Below are 20,941 nucleotides of genomic sequence, written 5' to 3'. Positions count from 1 at the left end.
GTTACTAACTTGCAGTGACTGACTTAACAACTGTGGCAAGAGATATAATGAAATGGGGAAAAATTAACTTAATAACTACCTTGCTTAGCAGTAAAATTTTGGGGTCATAAGTCAACTACCTTTATCTTGTTTTGTTGAATACAATATAAAATATTTCACACTGCAATCTATACAAAATATGTAATAATTATGAGAAATTGAGCACCCTGTTTGGTAGGCATTTGTGTGATGTATGTTGAATAGGTAATCAAGAATACTTGATAAATAACCCATGCCAAGCGTTTGTTTCCATTGTACTAAAAATATACGATCTAACTATATTGTACCAAATTGCATGAAGATATGCTTGAATATAAAGGCAACGTTCACCTACATTGTAAACTACCATCTCAGAAAGAAGACCAATAACTTAATGTAAACAGATAATGCCAAGGAAGAATATATGAATTCTATGCTGGAGTGGCAGAGAATAGTTAAAAGATGCTACCTTAGGAAATAAACTGATCTTGCATTTGTACTTTAAGTTGAATAACTCTTTAACAGCAAAATAACATCCAATGTTTTAACTCTTCAGTGAAAAATTACTATAGTATGGAATATGCAACCCTTGAGTTTAACTGGCCATCTGTACATATTTGTACAATATATAGTTCAGTTGAAATGTTGCCTAATATTTATATCCAGATACTCACATTGTACTGTTAAAAGATTAATGGGTGGACCTTTTTGTAACACAGTGAGATTTAATTTTTGGTTGTGATGGGGAAAGAATTTTACTTTGATCAAGTTGTGTGCCTTTAGAAAACCTTAAACATGATCATAAGAAATGAAAGACATTTGTATCTGTAGATGTGTAAATTTTGCCCAGAATAACTTTACTTTTTGCATTAAGTTGATCCATTCTGAGACTGGAGAGTACATACTATGTTGGAAAAGGCTCGTATAGTTACTGAAATAATTCTTTGTGTGACAAGGATTTTAAAAATGTAACATTTTGAAAATACTATTTTACACAATATTGTAGATTTACCACGATAGCACAGTATATCATCTATTGTTTGTGCTATAGGCAATATGTATTATCTTTAAGTGGCAAGCTATACTCTACATTGTTAACATTTTGAAAAAATTGTACATCTTTAGCTTCAGTGAGTTTTTGAAGAAATGTTGAAGCAGAAATATTGTGAAATGTACAATTTTAAATTTAGTATGGCTATTTTGACTTGTTTGATTGATAAAAATTACTTTACAAAGAATTTTGCAAAACTTAATTCTGATATTAAGAAATAATGCAGATATGCAATTGTCTATGAATTTTTGTATATTAAAGACATACCTTTTAAAATAAAAAGAATGCCAGTCAGCTAATTAACTTCCTTCTTTAAACTTGTACAATGGAAATAAATTTCAATGTTTGGCTTGTATAACCAGTTGCAAGATGCTGTTTATGACTCCAAAGGGCAAAAGCAGGTAATTTGTGGGAGCAATGTGACCTAGATACAGTACAGCCCTGAGAATAATTTGACAATTAAAGGATTGTTTGAATTACCAGATGATATTTTGGTCCAGATCACAATATTCTTTCTACTCTTTCACTTCTGTTCTTTTTACCCTTGGGTATCAGAATTTTAATGAGTGACTGTATGGAAAACATTATTAGAAGAAAAAGGATTCAATCTATGTTCTTCCCATTAGAATCATATTCTTCTGAGGCTCATAATTGCATATTTTTTAAAAAGCAAAACAATGCCTTTACTGCCAAAATGTTACAATAAACATTGAATATTTGATATGTGATTTTCATTTTAAAATAAACAGTCTTGGGTTTTTGTTTAAAGAGTAGCAAGTTTTTAACTAAGAAAACAATCTCTTTATTAATAAACATCATTAGAGAAGATGGGGTTTGTTGATTACCATTGTTTTGAGTGATTGTTTTCAGAAACAAGTGTAAATGAAATATTTCTGTTTTATGCTTTGTAGAACAAGTGCAAAATAAATTCTATATACCTCATCATTTAAATTACCCTTAATGATGCCACAATCATTATTTACTAGTGTAATGTGTGGTTAAAAAGGTGAGCTGGAACTGAAGTTCTATGAATGCTGTATGTGTGCTTCAATTTCACATGGATGCTTTTGTTCTCAGCATTTGCTTCTAAGTTCTTCAGCATTTAATTGCTTTGGGTGGATATATATGGATGGATGGATGGATAGGTAGGTTGTGAGCTTTCTATGTCTCATCACTCTTCTATTTAAAAAAATTGCCTAATCAATACATCCCAAAAAATTTTTTTTAATCTCAGCACAAAATCCAGACATGGTTTATAGATATAAACAAAGTTAGATGTATTCTCTTTAATTAAATGTTAATTTGGCCATTAAAGTACTATCCCTTATATCCATCATTGTTTTTTAATTTGTAAATCTGTTTTAGGATACAATACTTGAAAAGTGAAAATAAAAAGAAAACACCACATTCTTTGGAACATGAGCATGCAGCTTATAATGCAGTTAATCGTAACACATGAATGTAAAATCCTGAAAAATATTTGGTACTGTTTAATGCAAATATATTACACAAAGAGAAAGAACATTCATTAAGTCACAATCTGTTTTTGTCATATACCCATAAAGTTCTACTTTATAAACTTCAATTGCAAGCCACACAGAGGTTGCATTTTCAAGCAGTTTTGATAATGAAATGTGTCATCTAGCAATCTAGACATATAAATATCTCACAAAAAATGCCCGTCACTTCAGACAACATTTTTGAAAATATTCACCCATCTGTAAATCATTTACTAGCATCTGCTACATATAGCTAATGGGGTCCTTTCTACCTAATTAGAATTAGATACCTAATTCCAAAAAATCCTTCATGTTACGTGTTGTTAAAAGGGCGATTCTGACACACTGCCTAAATAAACCACAATATTAATCAGGCAAGGATAGATTAGCTTGGACATATTTAAACTGGGAAAGGGGCAGTGATGGTGCTTTAACTGAGAATGAACATGGATTTTACCAAATTGTACTTGCTAAGCAAAAGACTAGGAAGGCCGACAGTAAAAACTACAGTTGTATACACGTAGGTTCAAGCCAGTGGTGGGTTGCAGGCGATACACCCTGGTACTGGCGTACCGGAGGCAGCCCGGAACACTGGATACCATTCCGGTATGGTGCTCCAGAGGGCCCACCCGCCCGCCCGAGCTCTTTCCCGGTGTTTAAAAAGCTTCTGCGCTTCTGCACAGGGACATGGCGCATACAGCACCTGCGCGACACTCCATGGAGCAGCTGGAGCATTGCGGAGGCGCCAAGATGCATGCGCACTTGTGTGCATGCATTGCACACGTCCATGAGGACGTCGCCAGCCCCATTCCAACTGTTTCGGTTGGAAGGATTTGCAACCCACCACTGGTTCAAGCGAAGTAGAAGTACAATTGAAGTAGAACTTCAGCATATATAAAACTAGTCTATATATATATATATGGCTTATTCAATCTATATTCTCTGCTTTCTCCAGAGCTACGTTTTGCCAATGTGCTGGCATTACCTTTCTATATAACTTTAGAGAGAGGCAAAAGCCTTCTTTCTATTGGACTGCATAAAGATTCGTGTGCTGGGACTAACCAGAAGTTCAAGCTCCAAGGTGTAGGAAGCAAATGATGAGGAGATATGTTGAAGAGAAGAATTAAGCTGAGTTCAGTTTCTCCTTTGCCAATGACTGCTCCCAGTATCTTATTTCCAGCCCTCCGTCTGCTGATTTTGTGTTGGTTCAAGTCTCTCTTCCATTTTTTTCTGTTTGATACACCAAACTTGCCAGTGTCCAGTTTCTTGAGAGAAAGGCAGCATGCAGAGACAAGAGAGCTATAAAGTTTAGTACGGAGTTGCAGAAACCGCAAACAATGAGCAAATCCTTATGGACGGCAGCTGAATATTGTGCAGGTGCTCATACGTCTCCCAAACTCATCCTGGGAGTATTGCTCCGGGTTTGAGTGCAGGTGGCATAACTCTTAAAGACTTGGAACTGACTTAATGTAACAAGGTTTATTTGTGTGGCTAGGTTTTCTCCCAGGAATCCCTGTGTGGTTGCAACCTGAATATTTACTAAAATTAGCCAATATATTTTGGGACAATTCAAAGTTGTTGAAGCATTTTTGTACAGGTATGTCGGTAAAGTGAAATTTGGGTTTATTTTATTCAAAAAAATCAAGGAAAACTCAGTATGAATGTACTGAGTTTCTCTCTCTCTGGATCTGGCATTGGTGAACTAATGGAAGGAGTTTACCTTCCCTGTGAAGTTGCTGAGTATCTGTAGCACCTCCGACAAAGTTTCCATTGATAAATATTCTGGGAACCTGTTGAATATAAATAAATATAAATAAAGCATATGGTTCAAACATGGATGAAATGCACTATATGCAGTGGTTCCCAAACTTGGCAACTTTAAGACTTGTGGACTTCAGCAGAGCTGGCTGGAGAATTCTGGGAGTTGAAGTCCACAAGTCTTAAAGTTGCCAAGTTTGGGAACACGGCACTATAGCATATGGTTTGAACTTATGTTATTAAGGAATCAAGGGAGATGCTCTGTTACAAAAATTGGAGAAATCCGACTTGGTAAAAAAACCTTGAAACCTGCAAGAAGCTACTGATATAAGTAAGACTTTTACTTCAGCATCCAAGAGCAGCATCTTATTCAATCCAATCTAACTCTAGCAGTGAGTATTCTTTTTTTTAAAAAAAAAAATATCCAGATTCCCTTTGGAATTCAAGTGAAATACCAAGTAGAGATAACTTTTTTTTTCAATTTAGCACTTTAATTTTTATTTAAAGATAGTATTCACCAATGATCTAAAATTGAAAGGTTAAATTCACAAGCTTGATTCAAATTGTCAAGTTCAGATGGAGAGCTATAATCCAAACGTAAGGTGAACAAGGACATATATAAGCAAAAAATAAATATTCATTCTGAAAACAATGACAATAATAACAACTCCTCACTAGTTTTTCCAAGGCCAGAGATTGTAGTCTTATGTAAAGAAAAAATCACTATGCTAAAACATCAAAATGCTGCACTCATATACCAAATGTAAACAACTAAATACATAACACCGATTTTAATATCTGCTAAAAGCAGGACCAAAACAAATTTTACTCTATCACACAAAATCTTTCTTCAGTAAAATATATTTATTTCTCAGAGTGCCCAGTCATATATAATATCTTCAAAGCTAGAAATAGAACATAAAGCTCTCTTATTGTCACAACTGAGCAATTTGTTCAAGGCAACATCTATTACAAGGTTGCATAAATGTATGGGTTGCATATATATTTTTATTTTTATTTTTTAAAAAAACTATATAGGAGTAGTAGCTATTGCATTATGGATCACTTTGAATGATATGGTAAAGTAAAATTCACTAAAATTCTGGGCTAACTCTGAACTACTCCAGTTGCACTTGCTGATTTCTCTTATAAATGGAGTAGAATTTGTCCAGAATTAGAAAAGCACAGGATGCTCTCATCCAAACTAAAAGTGGTAGTTGTTCCGAAATCTGAAAAAAAATAGTACTCACTGTCCGGCTGCCCGTCATTTGATGAAGAATATCTTGAAACTGACTTCCATTTTCATATCTATCAAGTTCTATGGCTTTATAATTGACATTCATTTCTTGAAATAGTCTCTTGGCCATTTTGCAGTAGGAACAACTGCTTTTTGAGAAGATCACAACACAATTATCTGATATAGCATCCTGTGGGTTGAAATAAAAATTGATACGATGAGAAGTATGCATAAGGGAAACAGGAAGAGTTAGTGGCTGGATTAAAAGTCCATTTGAAATCCAAATAAACTTCAGTGTTTAGGGTTTTATGTGAATCCAGACAATTGTAACCTATTCAACAAACATGTCTGGCTCGAAATATAATGTTTGTATAATGGAGAAAAAGCAACTGCTTAAAGAAACACATTCTACATACTTGTGTGTTAAAGAAGAATACATAACTATAGCCTTCAATATTATACACACCCCTCAAATAATTAAAATGTTCCAGTTCAGCCTATACTAACAAATGAATCAGCTAGCATGTTTTCATTGAAAAGGGAGGGCATGATCAAAGTACTATTGTATTGCCAACATGGTTTTCCACTTTTCAAAGTTTCATTATTTAGTTTGAATAGGATTGCTAACACTCCCAATTAAAATAGTTAAGAATCTATTGTATTTCTGCTACTTCCAAGAAGTTTGTGTCCAAAGGCTTCTTGGTACAAATTAACACAAACTTTTTAGATAGATTGAATTGCTTTGACCAGGACACACTTCCAGTACTGTTAAAAGGCATTGGTGCATGATGAACGGCTGTTTTAGGACCATATGTGGCTCTCAAATGCTCTATACTGCCCTGGGGTGGGGTGGGAGTTAATTATGACTGTAAAAAAAAAAAAAAAACTGACAGTACAATTTCCTGCCGTTTTGAAACAGGAAAGAGTGAAAAACTGAAAAACCAACAGCTGGAACAACGTTGGGAGAGACTTCTTAGCTATAAACAATATGTGTTTGACTTCAAAAACATGACTCAGAATTTATACTTTAGAAAAAGTAAAGTCTTTGTCCCACAAGAAGCAGCATTTACACCAACCCCGTTTACTCACTTGTATTTGGTTTGTTATAGCAGTATTAGATATCGCTTTAGCAGCAGATGCATTGTTCCCCATTCTAAAAGGAAAAAAAAAAGGCATTGCAATGAATATTACAGACTGCTTATAATATAATCCTGTATTTAAAGAGCAGCCTTACAACCCAGTTACATTGTAAATTTCATAAAAGTAGCCAGCAAAGTGGCATAATCTTTTTGGACATGTACAAAAAAATAATGTTGATTAAAATCTTAGATTACCAGGAGTTACTTTTAAAAAAATATACATTTACTTAAAAACCAAGCCTTCTACAGAAGTAAAGAAATATCAATTAAATTAGATTTACAGTAAAGTACACAGGCACACAACCTAAACCTTTTAACACATAAGCAGTTCTAACTCTAAAAGTTGAATACCAAAGAGATAGCCACTTTGTGATAGAAAGATTAAACAATGAGTAACTCATAAATTCAAGTCAAATAAAGCACTATAGATCATTAAAAAAATGCCAGAGACCCCCATGCCCAAAGTCACTCTGAAAAACAAACTTCCAAAGCTCTCTTGGGACTCGAACATAAAAGTATGAAGCCGGGGAAACTAAGCATATCACCTCCGCAGCCAGGATGTTCTATAATCTAACATAAATTTCCCCCCCTCAAAAGCACTTTTGTGGAAAGGATTTCAATAAGGACGATCCCCCAAAACCCACCAGTTCTTGAGAATGGCCAAACAGTTGCATATCAGCGGTTGAGCAACTGCACTGAATGCCCAAGACTTTGTTTTCTGTGCATGGCAAGAAAGACTCCAGAGGTTCAAAACTAAATCCTGGCCGAATATATTAACTTGCATACAGCCCAGATTTTATTTATATAGTTTAGTTTATTTAGTTTATATAGTTTAGTTTATTTAGTTACGAATAAACACCTATGAAATGAGAGTGTTAACTGGTAGCTAAGAACAAACCTTCCAGGGTAACCCAAGGTGAATGTTACAAAAATAGATGCAGCTAAATCTCTTTACAAACTAAAGCCAGTGGTCTCCAACCTTGGCCACTTTAAGACTTGTGGACTTCAACTCCCAGAGTTCCTCAGCCAGCAAAGCTGGCTGAGGAACTCTGGGAGTTGAAGTCCACAAGTCTTAAAGTGGCCAAGGTTGGAGACCACTGGACTAAACTGCCTTCACTGGCAAAATAGAATTCATAGCATCTCAACAAGCCCTGCGATCGATCCAAAGCCGCCTTTCCTTCCGCGCACATCCCGCCTCCGACCAACCTGAGCACCCGAAGCCTCCGCAGCGCCCTCCAAGCCATCGGCCGAATGGGAACAGCCGCCCGGGCCACGCCCCGCCCCGCCTCCGGAAGACAGCTCTGCTTCCTCTTCCAAGGGCCCTCAACCACCCCGAGGGGGGCTGTCTACCCCATTGCCTGTTCGGTTGGGGGAAAAAAAACGCCCACCTTCCCCCTCCGAGCGTTGCGATAGGCTCTCCCTCACGTCAATCAGGTTGAAGAGAGCCAGAAGCGGGAAGCGGGAGGCGGGACGCAGCGCTGAAAGAGACAGCTCGGCCTTTCCTATCCAATCGTGGGCGGGGTCAAGGGATGTGTTGTTGCTTTTTTTTTTTTCTTCCTCCCCCCCCCCCCCTGAGCGCAGGCGCGGGCGTAGGCGGACCGGGTAGGGGTCCTTCCGGCTGCATCGCGCGTGCGTGGTCGTCGGCTGAGGCGGCTGAGGCGATCGGCTCCGTCGTTCGGGCGGTTGGTCGGTTTGCGTCGCCTGACAGCCGGGCGGCGAGGCGGCCGTTCGGGGCGAGGAGGAGGAGGAGGCGTCGTCGCGAGGGGAGCGGGCGGAAGGGGGTGGTCTCCGGGGTCTCGAGGCCGGCGGGCGGGCTGAGGCGATGGCGGACGTCCTGAGCGTGCTGCGCCAGTACAACACGCAGAAGAAGGAGATCGTGGTCAAAGGCGACGAGGTGATTTTCGGCGAGTTCTCCTGGCCCAAGAACGTCAAGACCAACTATGTCATCTGGGGGTGAGTCCGCCGCCGCCGCCACAACCGTTGTCTGTGAGGGGAAGGGGCCGAGCGGCCACCTCCCTCCTGAGGGGCTTCACCCCCTGCTCGGCCGGTGCTTCCTCGCCCCCCTCGAGAAGGAGAGCTCCCTCCCGAGCCCTCCGGGGGGGACGCCCAGCGGGGTGGGCTGCCCAGCCGCGATTCACGCCCTGCCTGCCGCCTGGGGCTCTCAGGTCGTCGGAGGTGGGATTGGGGGGTCTTTAGAGGGGGGGGGTCTCTTCCTAAAGGCCGCCGCACCTGCTTCCCTCCAGGCTCACCAGGAAGCGGCTCCCCCGAAAAGGGATGCGTGGAGAGTTGCAGCAACCTTCGTGCGGGGCGCTTGGGAGACACGTGGGGGGTGTGTGTGTGGGGGGGGGATTGGGGGTGTGGGGGGACCCTATAAATCCCGGTCAAAAGAGAGGGTGTGATTTCCTTGGTCCTGTTCAGGTGTCAGAGCGTCAGGAAGGGAATCAGTGGGAGCAGATAAAAGTTCGCATCCTGCAGTTGGGGGGGGGGGTTCAATTTGGAAGTAAATCTAGTCAAGTTGGAGCAATATCTATATCTATATCTATATATATAAGATTTTTTACAACCCCTGGTAAGCCCCAATTATGGAAGGAAGCTAACTGCTTCCATCATCGGCTCGTCACAAGAGTCCATCACGACAGAAACCCAAGATTTTTACTGTTGCCTTTGTTATATTTGTGGTTTTTTATTTGTGCTGATAAATAAATTTATTTATTTATCAGCACAAATAAAAAACATATATATATATATATATATATATATATATATATATATATATATATATATACACACACACACACACACACACACACATACATACATACATACACATATATATACATACACATACATACACACACATACATACATACATACATATATATTGTATTCTTGATTATCTGGGAGTTTTGTAGCAGAATGTAAAAGAGGCAAAAGTTCAGAGCTTGAAAGAAAAAAAAAAACACGTTGCTTGGCCCAGTGGGTAAATGGGGGTTCTTGTAGGTTTCCTTGTGTGCATTGCGATAGGAATGGCTGTCCCTTCCCTACCACTCCCTTGAAAATATGGATGAGGATCTGTGAAAGAAGCAACAGAAAACTGGTGTCTATTTCTTTTAAAGCCCCCAGATACTTTTATGGAACCTTTGAAAGAGCAGACCGTACAGTGGAATACAAACCACCATTTATTTATTTATTTTGTTGTTGATACAACTTTTCAGATGTGATCTGGATAAGAAACAATTGAGGGGATCTGAATGTTACATTCATTTTATAAGGACTGTGCTATCTGGCTGTTAAGAACTTCACTGTTTGTAGAAGGAAACCAACACTTTGGTTTAATAAAACTTTTTTGCTGGCTATTATTGGGAAGGTAATTTACCAGTAAACTTGACATTACTGTTTGTTTTCATAATTTGAACATTAGGGACAATTCGTAAAGGTTTGATAGATTCAGTTAAAGGTTATCTCTCTCTCTTGATGATAGTCAACCAAGACTCTGCAATAGAATATAAGAGCAAGGTATTAGCCTTTTTTTTTCTTTTTAGAACATTTAACAACATTTTTCATTGATGTATTTCAGCAGGGTTGTGATTTCTGGAAATGTCCATCTTTTTTTAAAAAAATCTAGTCGTTCTAAAATAGGTGATCTTTAGAACCTATTACATATTTTTCTTAAAAGGACAGCAGTTGTATATTTGAGTGCTTTACAAACGTTTACATGCATCTGCTTCATGATTTGTTTGCTTTCAGTAAGCTCTGGGAATTTAATATCTTGCTTCTATTATACCTTCAATTAGTTTTGTGGTTTAATGTTGAAAGTAGAACATTATAAGTAGCTAATTATAAAATTATGAATCCCAAAGTTGAAAAAGCCTAAAAATACAGATCCAACTCTTTAAATCCAAAGGAGTTACACACAGGTATCCAGAAAGAGTCAGGGACCTACAGACAGGAATTTTTCAAGAATTCATGGTAAAGCCTTAAAACTTTATAAAGACTTCACTTTATATAGGATGATCCAGGCATCTCCATATTAGTAGACATATTTGTGATTTACCTGACTGCAGGGGAGCTCCTGGTCTATAATGTGTGCATCTCATACAGGCACTATCTTTTTTTCTGTATTCTCAAATACCTTCCCTTTCTGAATTTATCTTTGTAACCTGTTATATTTTTCACGGCATTGGTTGATATTAGATTAATTAAAAGACAAGATTAAAAGATTCTTAAATACTCAGTACTCTTTCTCAAACATTTTTTCTTTTATGTAGTATTTTTCTTGAGTTTGCATTCCAAGACTCACTTTAAACATTTTTTTTTCTATTTCTCTGTCAAATAACTTGGTAGGATATGTCAGATAATGTTAACCTTGAGAACATCCAGTAAAAATATTTTTATTAGAATAAGCACAGCTCATGGGAGACTGTGGACTTTACTTATATGGCAGTTTCAAACATTGTTCCAGTTGCCTATGCCTATGCATGTACAGACAGCATTTCTGCTGGAACTGCCAGTGAAGAGTAAACTACAGATGGACATAAACACTCAGATAACCAGGGACAGTTTTTGAAGCTGTAAACCTTCCTAAATATGTAGCTATTTTGAAGAGAAATTCTTTGCTTGTGCTTAATTAAATATTTAACTGAATTTGAGCCATTTCAAATGAATATAATTTAAGTCATGGTAAATTTAGAAGAAATTAAGTTAAGCCAATAAAATGTTGACACATTCAAGTATACATTTACTTGTACTTATATTTGCAAATGTAATTATATTATTTTAAAAAATCTGTCTGCGTTTTTTAAAACAATTAAATGTGAAAATAGAAAAACAAAAACAAAACCACAAGCTTTTTCTTGAAGTTAATCTTGAAGTGATCCAATGTTATTGATGTAACCCAGAAAGTAACTTTTCAGCAGAAGTTGCTCTGTTTTAATTGAATGTACATTCCGATGTTTATAGACAATCTTGCTAATAATTCTGAGGACAAATAAAACTTTTATAGATTAAAAATTTATAGTTAAACCTTGGCTTTCCCCTCCTATAAATAGTTAAGCAGTCATTAATGTATGCTAAAGCCATAGATAAAGGAAAAGTTTGTTGAATTTATTTCTGTGCTAGTGAAGAGTCTAGATTAGAGTTGGTGTGGATTCCATGTAGAAATGGATTTGCCATATAAAATTTGGCTGAAGACTGAAGTATTTTAGACCTATTTTTTCATATATAAATCTCAAAATAGAATGACTTCAACCACTTTTCCTATTGATGCTGCAAATTATAATCTGAGGAATCTGATGCTAATCATAAATCAATCACATGATTATTTGATTTTTATAATCAGTATTTGTAAGTCTCCATCACCTTATATTCTCTCTCTCCCTCTCCCTTCCCCTAAAATAAAAAAAAATTGGCTTAGCTTTAGTATTGCTGTTCATAAATGATTGTTTAGTGTTAACATGTTATTTCAATTAGTTCAATTTAATAAATTATGAATTGGTGCTTCATGCGAAAAAACCTTTATAAATAGCTTATATTTTTAATCTATTGTGTTCTTAAAATATTGACATATGATTGTGACTTGAATATGAGTAAAGAAATAGATATTCCAGATAATATCGCTTGATTTCTTTTCCAATGTTTTTCCTTTCTTGGCCTAGGCTTACCCTAATGAAAACAAAGGGAAACTAAGTAAACAAATAAATAGCTGTGAGTGAAGAACTGATTTAGTAAAGTAAGACTTGATTTTAAAAACTGTCCAATGTAATATGTCTTTTAATTTCATCTTGTGTAATATATGTCTTTTTCTGAAAAATATACAGTAAATGAGTAAAGAACACATGGCAGTAAGAAATAAAGATTCTTTTCTGCTGTTTCCTTTAAACTTAAATTGCCCCAGAGACCAAGTGCTCCATGGTCTTTATGAAATTCAGACTGGACACACAATGTAATGCTCCAGATTTCCCTTAAAATTAATTAGTTCATCCACCAGTGGGGGTAAAAGATAAAGTTTTTAAAAATGATTTTAATAATCTAAATGGAGTTTTAAAAATTCTTTTTAAATTTAATATGATTTTTATATTTCTTTAAATTTTTCTTCGAAAATGAACTTGTTCATTTTTAAATGTGCTTACTGAATAAAAACTCACAATAATAATTAAGAATGTTAGTGGAGTTCAAAAGCTTATTTGGTAGTACCAAATCTTTCAGATATCTATAATTTATTGAGTCAGACCATCACCCAACTATGGGCAAAATTGTAAATGTAATATAACACTCAAAATCCAAACTCAGCGCACCCAAGGCAAAAATGTTATTTTTTTCAATCCACACACAAAAACAACCCTTGAAATACTATTATTTTTGAAGCTGATAGAAAACAGGTTAGACTGTATCCAGAATGAATTGGGATAATTTTCTGCTTTGTCTTAACTTTGAAATTAACTTTGAAAAAGGCTTATGTCCCTTCTCCTGATGATTGCTGTAAATGTATTCAATGTTTTCTCTGAACAAAAATCCAGTTGATCCCTGTTTTGCTTAGGACCCCAGAGAAGACTTTCCTCCTTGCTTCTTTATTTAAATATCCACAGGGCTGCCAATCACACAGTAGTGATTCTGAGTGTTATGCAGGGATTAAAACAGCAATTATAGCATCTGGACACAGCCCATGATACCCAAGATTTCTTTTTTTAAAGAAACCAATTTCCCAATCAAAAATACCATGTTAATAGCCGAGCTTACCTAACTGCCTGGGCCAAATGCCTTGCAAAAGATGAATAGGATTGAAGCCGTCTGGATTTCCAGACAAATGCTTTTCCATGGGACCGAAAGGATCAGAGAGAATGCACAACTCCTAGATCCAGCAAGATGGCATTGTTTAATGGACCAGGGACATGGGCTGCCTGCTCTAAAGATACTTCTCAATCAACAATGGTGATTGGGACTCACAGCTCCATTACTAAGTGACTTGGCTATAAAGTATAACATCATATATTTTCACTGATGCTTGACTCTTTGCAAAAGTTCTAATTGCCATTGCTAGGCAAATCCTGCACAGTTGTAAGGCATGATTGTCATATGATTGCCATTTGCAAATTTCTTCTGCCTTCCTAATTGACTTCGCTTGACAGAAGCTGGCAGTGAAGGTTCCAAATGGCAATCATGTAACCCACCGGATGCTTCAACTGTCATTAATGCCAGCCAGCTGCCAAACATCCAAATCACAATCATATGATTGCACGGACACTGCAGCAGCTGTAACTATGAGGACCAGTCAAGCTTACTCATTCAGTGCTGTTATAACTTTGAATGGTCAATGAATGAGGACTAAGGTAGACCAGGGGTGTCAAACTGGCTGCCTGTGGGCAGAATGCATCATTCACAGGCTGCACCCACCCCAGATCCCTGAAGGAAAAAACCATTGCAAAATGTCACATGATGGCAGTGTGATGCCGCGAGTTTGACACCTGTGCTGTCGACTGAGCAGAAACAATTGGTTACTTTACATATTTTTGGTAACTCATAATTCTTTATTTTCATTGTATTGATTCTGAAATAATTTAAAAATCCAGTGTTTCAGAATACAACTACAGAATAATAGAATAGTGCTGATACCCTTTCATACAATTTACTTTTTTATTTTGTTTTAGCAAATGTCAACTAATTTAAGTTAATGTAACAAAAGTAAATTTATTAATTATATTTAAATTAATGTTTTTAAGAAGAGCATATATGTAAGTTTTTTTTAAAAAAATCAGATTTCTTTAAATCCTCTGTATATTCTGCAGAGAACCAATTTGCATTAAAAGTTTCACTGGATGCTCTGGATGCACAGTGCCAACAATTTTCTTTTGATATTTGAAAAGTTAATGTGAAAAGTTAATCAACACACAATATTGGAAAATGTCATAGAAAATAGTATGCATACAACTTTCTTTTTATTATTAATGTAGTTTTGTTGAATCATGGCAAATTTGTTTACTTTGAATTTGTAAAATTGACTAGGCTGTAAAGAACAAAAAAAGTAAATTAATTAACCTTACTGCAACCACATAACATTCACTACTACAATAGTTTATGTTACTCAATGAACTCATTTTCAGTATTTTATGCAGCTTAGATTCACTCAGTGCATAGGTTATTATGCAGGTCAACATTTTCTAGTAGATAACTATATATAAAAAAAGCTGGTAGAAAAGTAAGGAGATGCTTAATACTTCCATTACCTGTAAATTTTCCTCGAAATGTTTCCTCCACATTTTTATCCCTGTGTAAAGTGTATTTATACCTCCAGAATCCTTGCTATCATTATCTCTTTGGGGAGAAAGTGTAGAAGAGCTAGTAATACAGAAAAAAATACATAACAAAAAGTGTCCACTTTAATCTATTTCATCCTTGTACACTATACAGTGCTAAAAACGCTTCTCTCTGGGAAAATAAACCTGTTTAATATAATAATTGATTGTTCTTTATACACACACACACACATACATACATACATATACATATATATACATACATACATACATACATACGTACATATATATACTGAATTAGTTTTTTTTTTTTAAAAATGTAATCTTGGAAATGATTGTGTTGTTCTCCTACAACACTTTTTGCTTTTCTCTCCTTCTTTCTCATCTACTATGACACTCCTTCAAATATCCACATTAGTGGTAAGAGAAGTATTCATTCTGCTGACAGATGCTAAAACATAAATATTTCACTAGTTAATTCCTATGAAAATGACAGAATAAAACTTCCTTTGATTTTAATATTTCAGCTATTACTGTAATTCTGAAGATAAGCAATTATGACCTAAATAGAAACTTTCTTTCAAACAGATAGGGATATATTGACAAATCAACAATACCCTTCTGTTGTTCAGTTTATAAATATTTTTGTAACCATATCCAACATAAAGTGTTTATAAAACATTTCAGCATTTTGTGGGGAATCTTTCTGTTCTATTATTGTTTTAAAAATTATTTTATAGTGGAATGGTGTTTTTAATTTTTGTATTTTAGTTCTTATTTCCTAGTATATTTTTTAAACATTAATCATTTCTTTCATTTGCAATATCATAACATCCCAGTGGTGGGTTGCAGGCAGTACGCCCCGGTACAGGCGTACCGGAGCCAGCCCAGAGCACCAGATACTGTTCCGGTATGGTGCTATAGAGCCCCCCCCCCACCTGAGTGCCTTACTGATGTTTTAAGGCTTCTGCGCTTCCACGCAAGTGCACAGTGCATACAGCGCCTGTGCAATGCTACGCTGAGTAGCTGGAGCGTTGTGGAGGCGCTAAGATGCATGCGTGTGCTGCACGTGTATGCATGCACGCTGTGTGCGTCCATGTGGACGCCACAAGGCCCATTCCAACCATACCAGTTGGAACGGGATCCAGAACCCACCACTGTTAACATTCCTATCTTTAGTGTTTCCCCACATAAAAAACTCATGAGATAGATTAACGGCCAGAGTCATTCAGGAAACTCTCTGGATGAAGCTGGATGAGAACCAAGTGTTTTTGTTTGGTTCCATGGGTATGTTTCATGAGAATGAACCATTCTAAGGCTTTCAATATTGTTATCTGTTATCTGAATAACATATTTCTATTTTTAAAGGATAGCTGAAACATCATAGAGTTTATTTTTTTGTAAAATGTATGTGTCTTTCCATAGCAAGAAAATAACGAAAAAAGTCTAGAAAAACAAATAACTGAAAGATTCAATCGAAAAGTACAGCTAAAGTAAATAAATAAATTATCACTAAATAATAGACAGTCCAGAGTGCAGAATGTAACTTGAATGTCAAGATTTATAAGATTTTTATACTATGTACTTTTGCTCTTAAGAAGGGCTAATAATATCACTTTGATTAGGAGTTTTGTGTGGTGGATCAATTGTCACATATCAAATACTGTAGTATATAATTCTATGGAGGACTTCCCTGAATCATTATGTCCAAAAAGACAATAGATTTTTATTCATAATCCATATCTAATATCCTGATTACCAATCAAATTCATTTGACCAATAGGATTTTTAACTTTCTAGACAACTGTGGAGATTTGTCTCATCAAGGCACAGATATAGTGAATATTTATAGATAGCTGGTCTCGTTATATTAATTAATTGTGTTTAATCTGTTTTATTACTTAGCTGTATAAGTGATAAGCAATTTTTTGAAGCTATTTTTCAGGGACATTTTTCAAATCCAATTGGGAATAATATTTTAATGCAGCAGGATACTAGCAATATGATAATGTAAGTATTCTGTCTGCAACATAGTAACAATCGAGGCATGCAGCTTGCTACAAAAATAGTAATTTTGAGCTGCCTAGAACCGCAAGGTAGGAGGAAAAGTCATTTAATAATAATTGAAATCTGATTTAGATTTTATTGATATTTAAAGTGGACATTAGCTTACCTTTCTTTAAGAAAGCCAGCTTTGGCTCCCAAATTGAAGGTTTGCAAACCCCCAGATATTTGAACTGTAATTAGCCATTTTATCCAATAAAGAGGAGGAATTGCTAAGGCCCTTGTCTCATTGAATAAAAGTTCTTGAGTTTGCTGAAAAAAGAGAAATTGCAAGAAAATATACTTATCCTTCGAGTGAAATCGTAAGGATGATTCTCCTTCCATTTTTCCACGGAAAAAACCAAATATTGACTGGTAGGGATAGTTATTTATTAGTTCATATTTCTTGTTTTTATGGTCAGAAACTTAGATGGCATCTGTTCCTCTTATTTCAGTTTTCTAAACCAATTTTCATTTTATTCTCTACAGGACAGGAAAAGAAGGCCAGCCAAGGGAGTACTATACGTTGGATTCAATTTTGTTCCTGTTGAATAATGTACATCTCTCACATCCTGTTTATGTCCGTCGTGCGGCAGTAAGTACATTTCTTGAGAGCCTGACTTTTTTTCTAATGGTGTTTTCCATTTCCCCAGTTATTCATTCAGTATCTGAATACGAATTTCTGTGCTAAGGAATTGAACGATCACAAATCATGGCCTTACAATACATTCTTTTTATTGAAGCAATTTGTATCAAACGATTTTATGATTATATGTTTAGGAATTGTTTCAGTTATTTTTATTTTTTATTTTTCTGGAAAAGACTTTAAAGCAGGAGTACAGTAATAACTGTAACTCAATCTTCTGACCAGAGAGGCCGCTACCTGTCACATGCGGTTATTTAAAAGCATACAAAAATGTAATTGAAACTATATTGCACATTTTAGTACATCTTTAGGTTTATAAATAATCTTCAAATTTATTTTAATTACATATAAAAGATTTGGACCAGCTTTGGAAATATATACTGCTCAATAAATACTCCTGCCCAAGATGACTTGTCAGAATTATATTAACTACTATTAAAGCTCAATCAAAACCAAAAAAGAAATAAAACAGATTGTTTCAACATCATTAAAATATAGAAAAGAATCCACAATTTTGATACCTTCATTCTTTGTTAGTCCATTTGCATTTTGGACTTGAACATATTAAATCTAATTACAATGTCCCAGGCCTGTTTATAGTTTTTATTTATGTTGCCTGTTGCAATATGTTAATTTTAGTTTGAAGATGGACCAACTCCATATTCCTTCCATATATTTCTAGCAGTCTTATTAATCCTTAATTCAGTCCAGTATTGCAAGATTTGATTTCATTTCTTCTTTGTCACTTTGCAGAGTTCTTCAAGATATTAACAAGCTTCTTTTGTAAACCCAGTTGGAAAAACTATCCAGGTTATTCTCTTGGTTTGTCATTTGTATTTCCCTTTTAAATTTTAAAACCTCAGCCAGTTTTTTGTTGAGATCTAGTGAAACATCCTTTTTCTGAATCATTCTCCTACCCTGTCAGTTGTAAAATCTACTTTCAATATCATTTCTATCTTGTCAGATACTATTTCTTTACATTTGACAATTCTTCAGTAGCATCTGAATCATAGTACCAGATGTTATTAATATTTCACTTTTTCTGATTTTATTCTTCAGAAGTCTTCAGTTTTTATTATCATAATGTTTTGCACCATTTTATATTCTCTACATATAATCTTTAGTCTCATCCAGTGTCCAGTTTTGGAAATTATTAAAATATTTATTTTAATTTATGTTTTGTAAAAACCAAACAGAAAAATTTAAAAAAGAAATAAAAAATGAAGCAAATTAATATAGCATATATTAAAAGACAAATCAGATAATGATATTACATTCACACCTTTGTGGCATATTGCTTCCTAGCGTTGTTCTCGATAACAAAATGGGGAGCTTATAAATTTAATAAAAGAATATATTTCCTACCCACGTAATGATAATTTAGAAACAAAAAAGAAAAGATAACTTTTCAAATAACTACCTATTTGAATAATTATACCATACCTAAAAGTGATATTGGGGGTAAAATTAGGGGTAAAAGTGAGAATTTCTTAAACAAATTCCTTCTTTAACTGTTTTTGTCTTATTTTCAAGGCCTGTGGGGTGTGATGTGATGAATGGGGTGGTAATTGTTGAAGCATCTCTTATACTATGGCCATAAGGCCGAATGACCATGGAGACACTGCATAATTGTAACTTCAAAACCAGGTCATAAGTGAATCAGGCGGGGACCAATCTGATTTTTATTAGTAGATTTTTTCATAAAATAGCTGCCGCTGCTTCGATAAGCAGCACCCCACAAACCTTTGTTCACTATAATTCTCAGAAATGGGCAATCACCACAAGTTTCTGCCAGCATGCACACGTTTAACACACAAATTGCACTTGAAAGAGACTGTTCAGCAACTACCTCAGCACAGGGATCTGCAAGGTTCTCACAGATTTGTTGAAACTACTGTATTTTTCTGTCTCAGTTGAATAGCAGCTCCAGCATATGGTAACCTAGTTCAAGCCGTGACTGCAGGTGATTTTAAGTTCATCTACGAACCTTAGATGGGGGTGTGGGGTGGGGAGAAGAAATTTGTGAATTACTTCTTTGGTCTAGTATCCTTTGAATATATTTTAAAATGAAATATTGTAATGTTTACCTAAACAATACAGAAACACTAGTCTCTGCAAATTGTTTGATGAGTGTGATTACATTCAGCTTGTTCTGCTGACAAAATATGATAATATAAATGATAGTGTATTTACTAATATGTCTTGAGCATTGTATTTTTGCTTTGTTATATTAGCTTTGAAAGTCTAGCTAGGATTTAAGTATGTTAAGTGGGTTCACAGTAAAATACCAATTTTGGGACTTTTACCTTATTGAATTAAGCCAATAGTTTATTCCTTTCAGACTGAAAACATTCCTGTAGTAAGAAGACCGGACAGAAAAGATCTCCTTGCATATCTTAATGGAGAAACATGTGAGTCAAAAACATAACTGCTTATTATTTTAGTATTCTTCCTAAAAATATGACCATGAGCTCATGAGTAATGAAACATTTTGTCTTATATTAAAAGGCAGAATAATTTTAGTCCCTTTGTCAGAAATTAAAATACCAAATCAAGTGTTTTACTTGATTAGATAAGACTATTTGAATCTGGTGTCAAATATATAACTAACTGGTGTTAAAAAAAGAAAAACAAGTTCTGAGTAGTTCTTTTCTCTCTCACTGAATGTTTCTGAGGGCCTGATTTAAAACCCAAAGAAGAAACACTGGAGACATTCAGTATGAAAAAGCCAGTAATAAAATATAAAGGTTCAGGGGGAAAAAAAAAAGAAAAGAAAATTTTATTTCCCTCTTATCCATCCCCAGCCAGCATCACATATTAGAGGTGCTTGATGAGAAAAACTATTTAATTTCTTGCTATAGATATGTTTTGGTTAATCAAGTATTAGAAATAGTTTTTACTCAGGAGTTTCCAATGTACAGCATATATTGGCACTATCAGGTGAAATAGGCACATTTACTAGGAGATAAATGAATGAGATTGATTTATATCCCACATTTTGTACAAGAACAAGGTGGCACCTGTAGTGTTTCCTCTTGTTTTCATCATAAGAACAGTCCTCTAGGTAGGTTGAGCTAAGAGAAAATGACTCCCTCAAAGGCACTGAGGAAGTTTCTGTGACTCTTGGTAGATCAGAACTCTGGTCACACTGTTATTAGTCAAATACCTTGACCATTACTCCACATTGGCTCTTTCCCCTTATCTTCCCTTGACTTCCCAGGATGCCCTCTTATCATTTTAGTGGGGACATTTCCAGACAGAACATTAGATTCCTGTTTCTCATTATTTCCTATTGTAGTTC

General features: G+C 35.6%; 2 protein-coding genes across 2 annotated transcripts in view; one reads left to right on the top strand and one right to left on the bottom strand.

Annotated features, from left to right (window-relative positions):
- Positions 1-1,237: 1,237 nt before the first annotated feature.
- On the bottom strand, positions 1,238-7,987 carry GLRX2 (glutaredoxin 2). Its single transcript, XM_032226756.1, has 4 exons — positions 7,909-7,987; positions 6,653-6,716; positions 5,577-5,753; positions 1,238-4,358 (listed from the first exon to the last, which is right to left on the bottom strand). Exons 1-4 carry the CDS (start codon positions 7,944-7,946, stop codon positions 4,221-4,223), a joined length of 417 nt encoding a protein of 138 aa, XP_032082647.1. The 5' UTR covers positions 7,947-7,987; the 3' UTR covers positions 1,238-4,220.
- Positions 7,988-8,308: 321 nt separating this feature from the next.
- The window catches only part of CDC73 (cell division cycle 73), a 93,838-nt gene continuing 81,205 nt past the window's right edge, over positions 8,309-20,941 (top strand). Inside the window, exons 1-3 of the mRNA XM_032226614.1 lie at positions 8,309-8,655; positions 17,484-17,589; positions 19,982-20,051. Of these exons, the coding sequence (XP_032082505.1) occupies positions 8,525-8,655; positions 17,484-17,589; positions 19,982-20,051 (307 nt within the window). The 5' untranslated portion in view covers positions 8,309-8,524. The remainder of the gene's footprint in view (positions 8,656-17,483; positions 17,590-19,981; positions 20,052-20,941) is intronic.

This window comes from Thamnophis elegans, chromosome 11 (genome assembly GCF_009769535.1).
Source record: "Thamnophis elegans isolate rThaEle1 chromosome 11, rThaEle1.pri, whole genome shotgun sequence".
NCBI classification, from domain to species: Eukaryota; Metazoa; Chordata; class Lepidosauria; order Squamata; family Colubridae; genus Thamnophis; species Thamnophis elegans.
The sequence above is the reverse complement of the archived record's forward strand: the minus strand, read 5'-3'. Positions and strand labels throughout refer to the sequence as shown.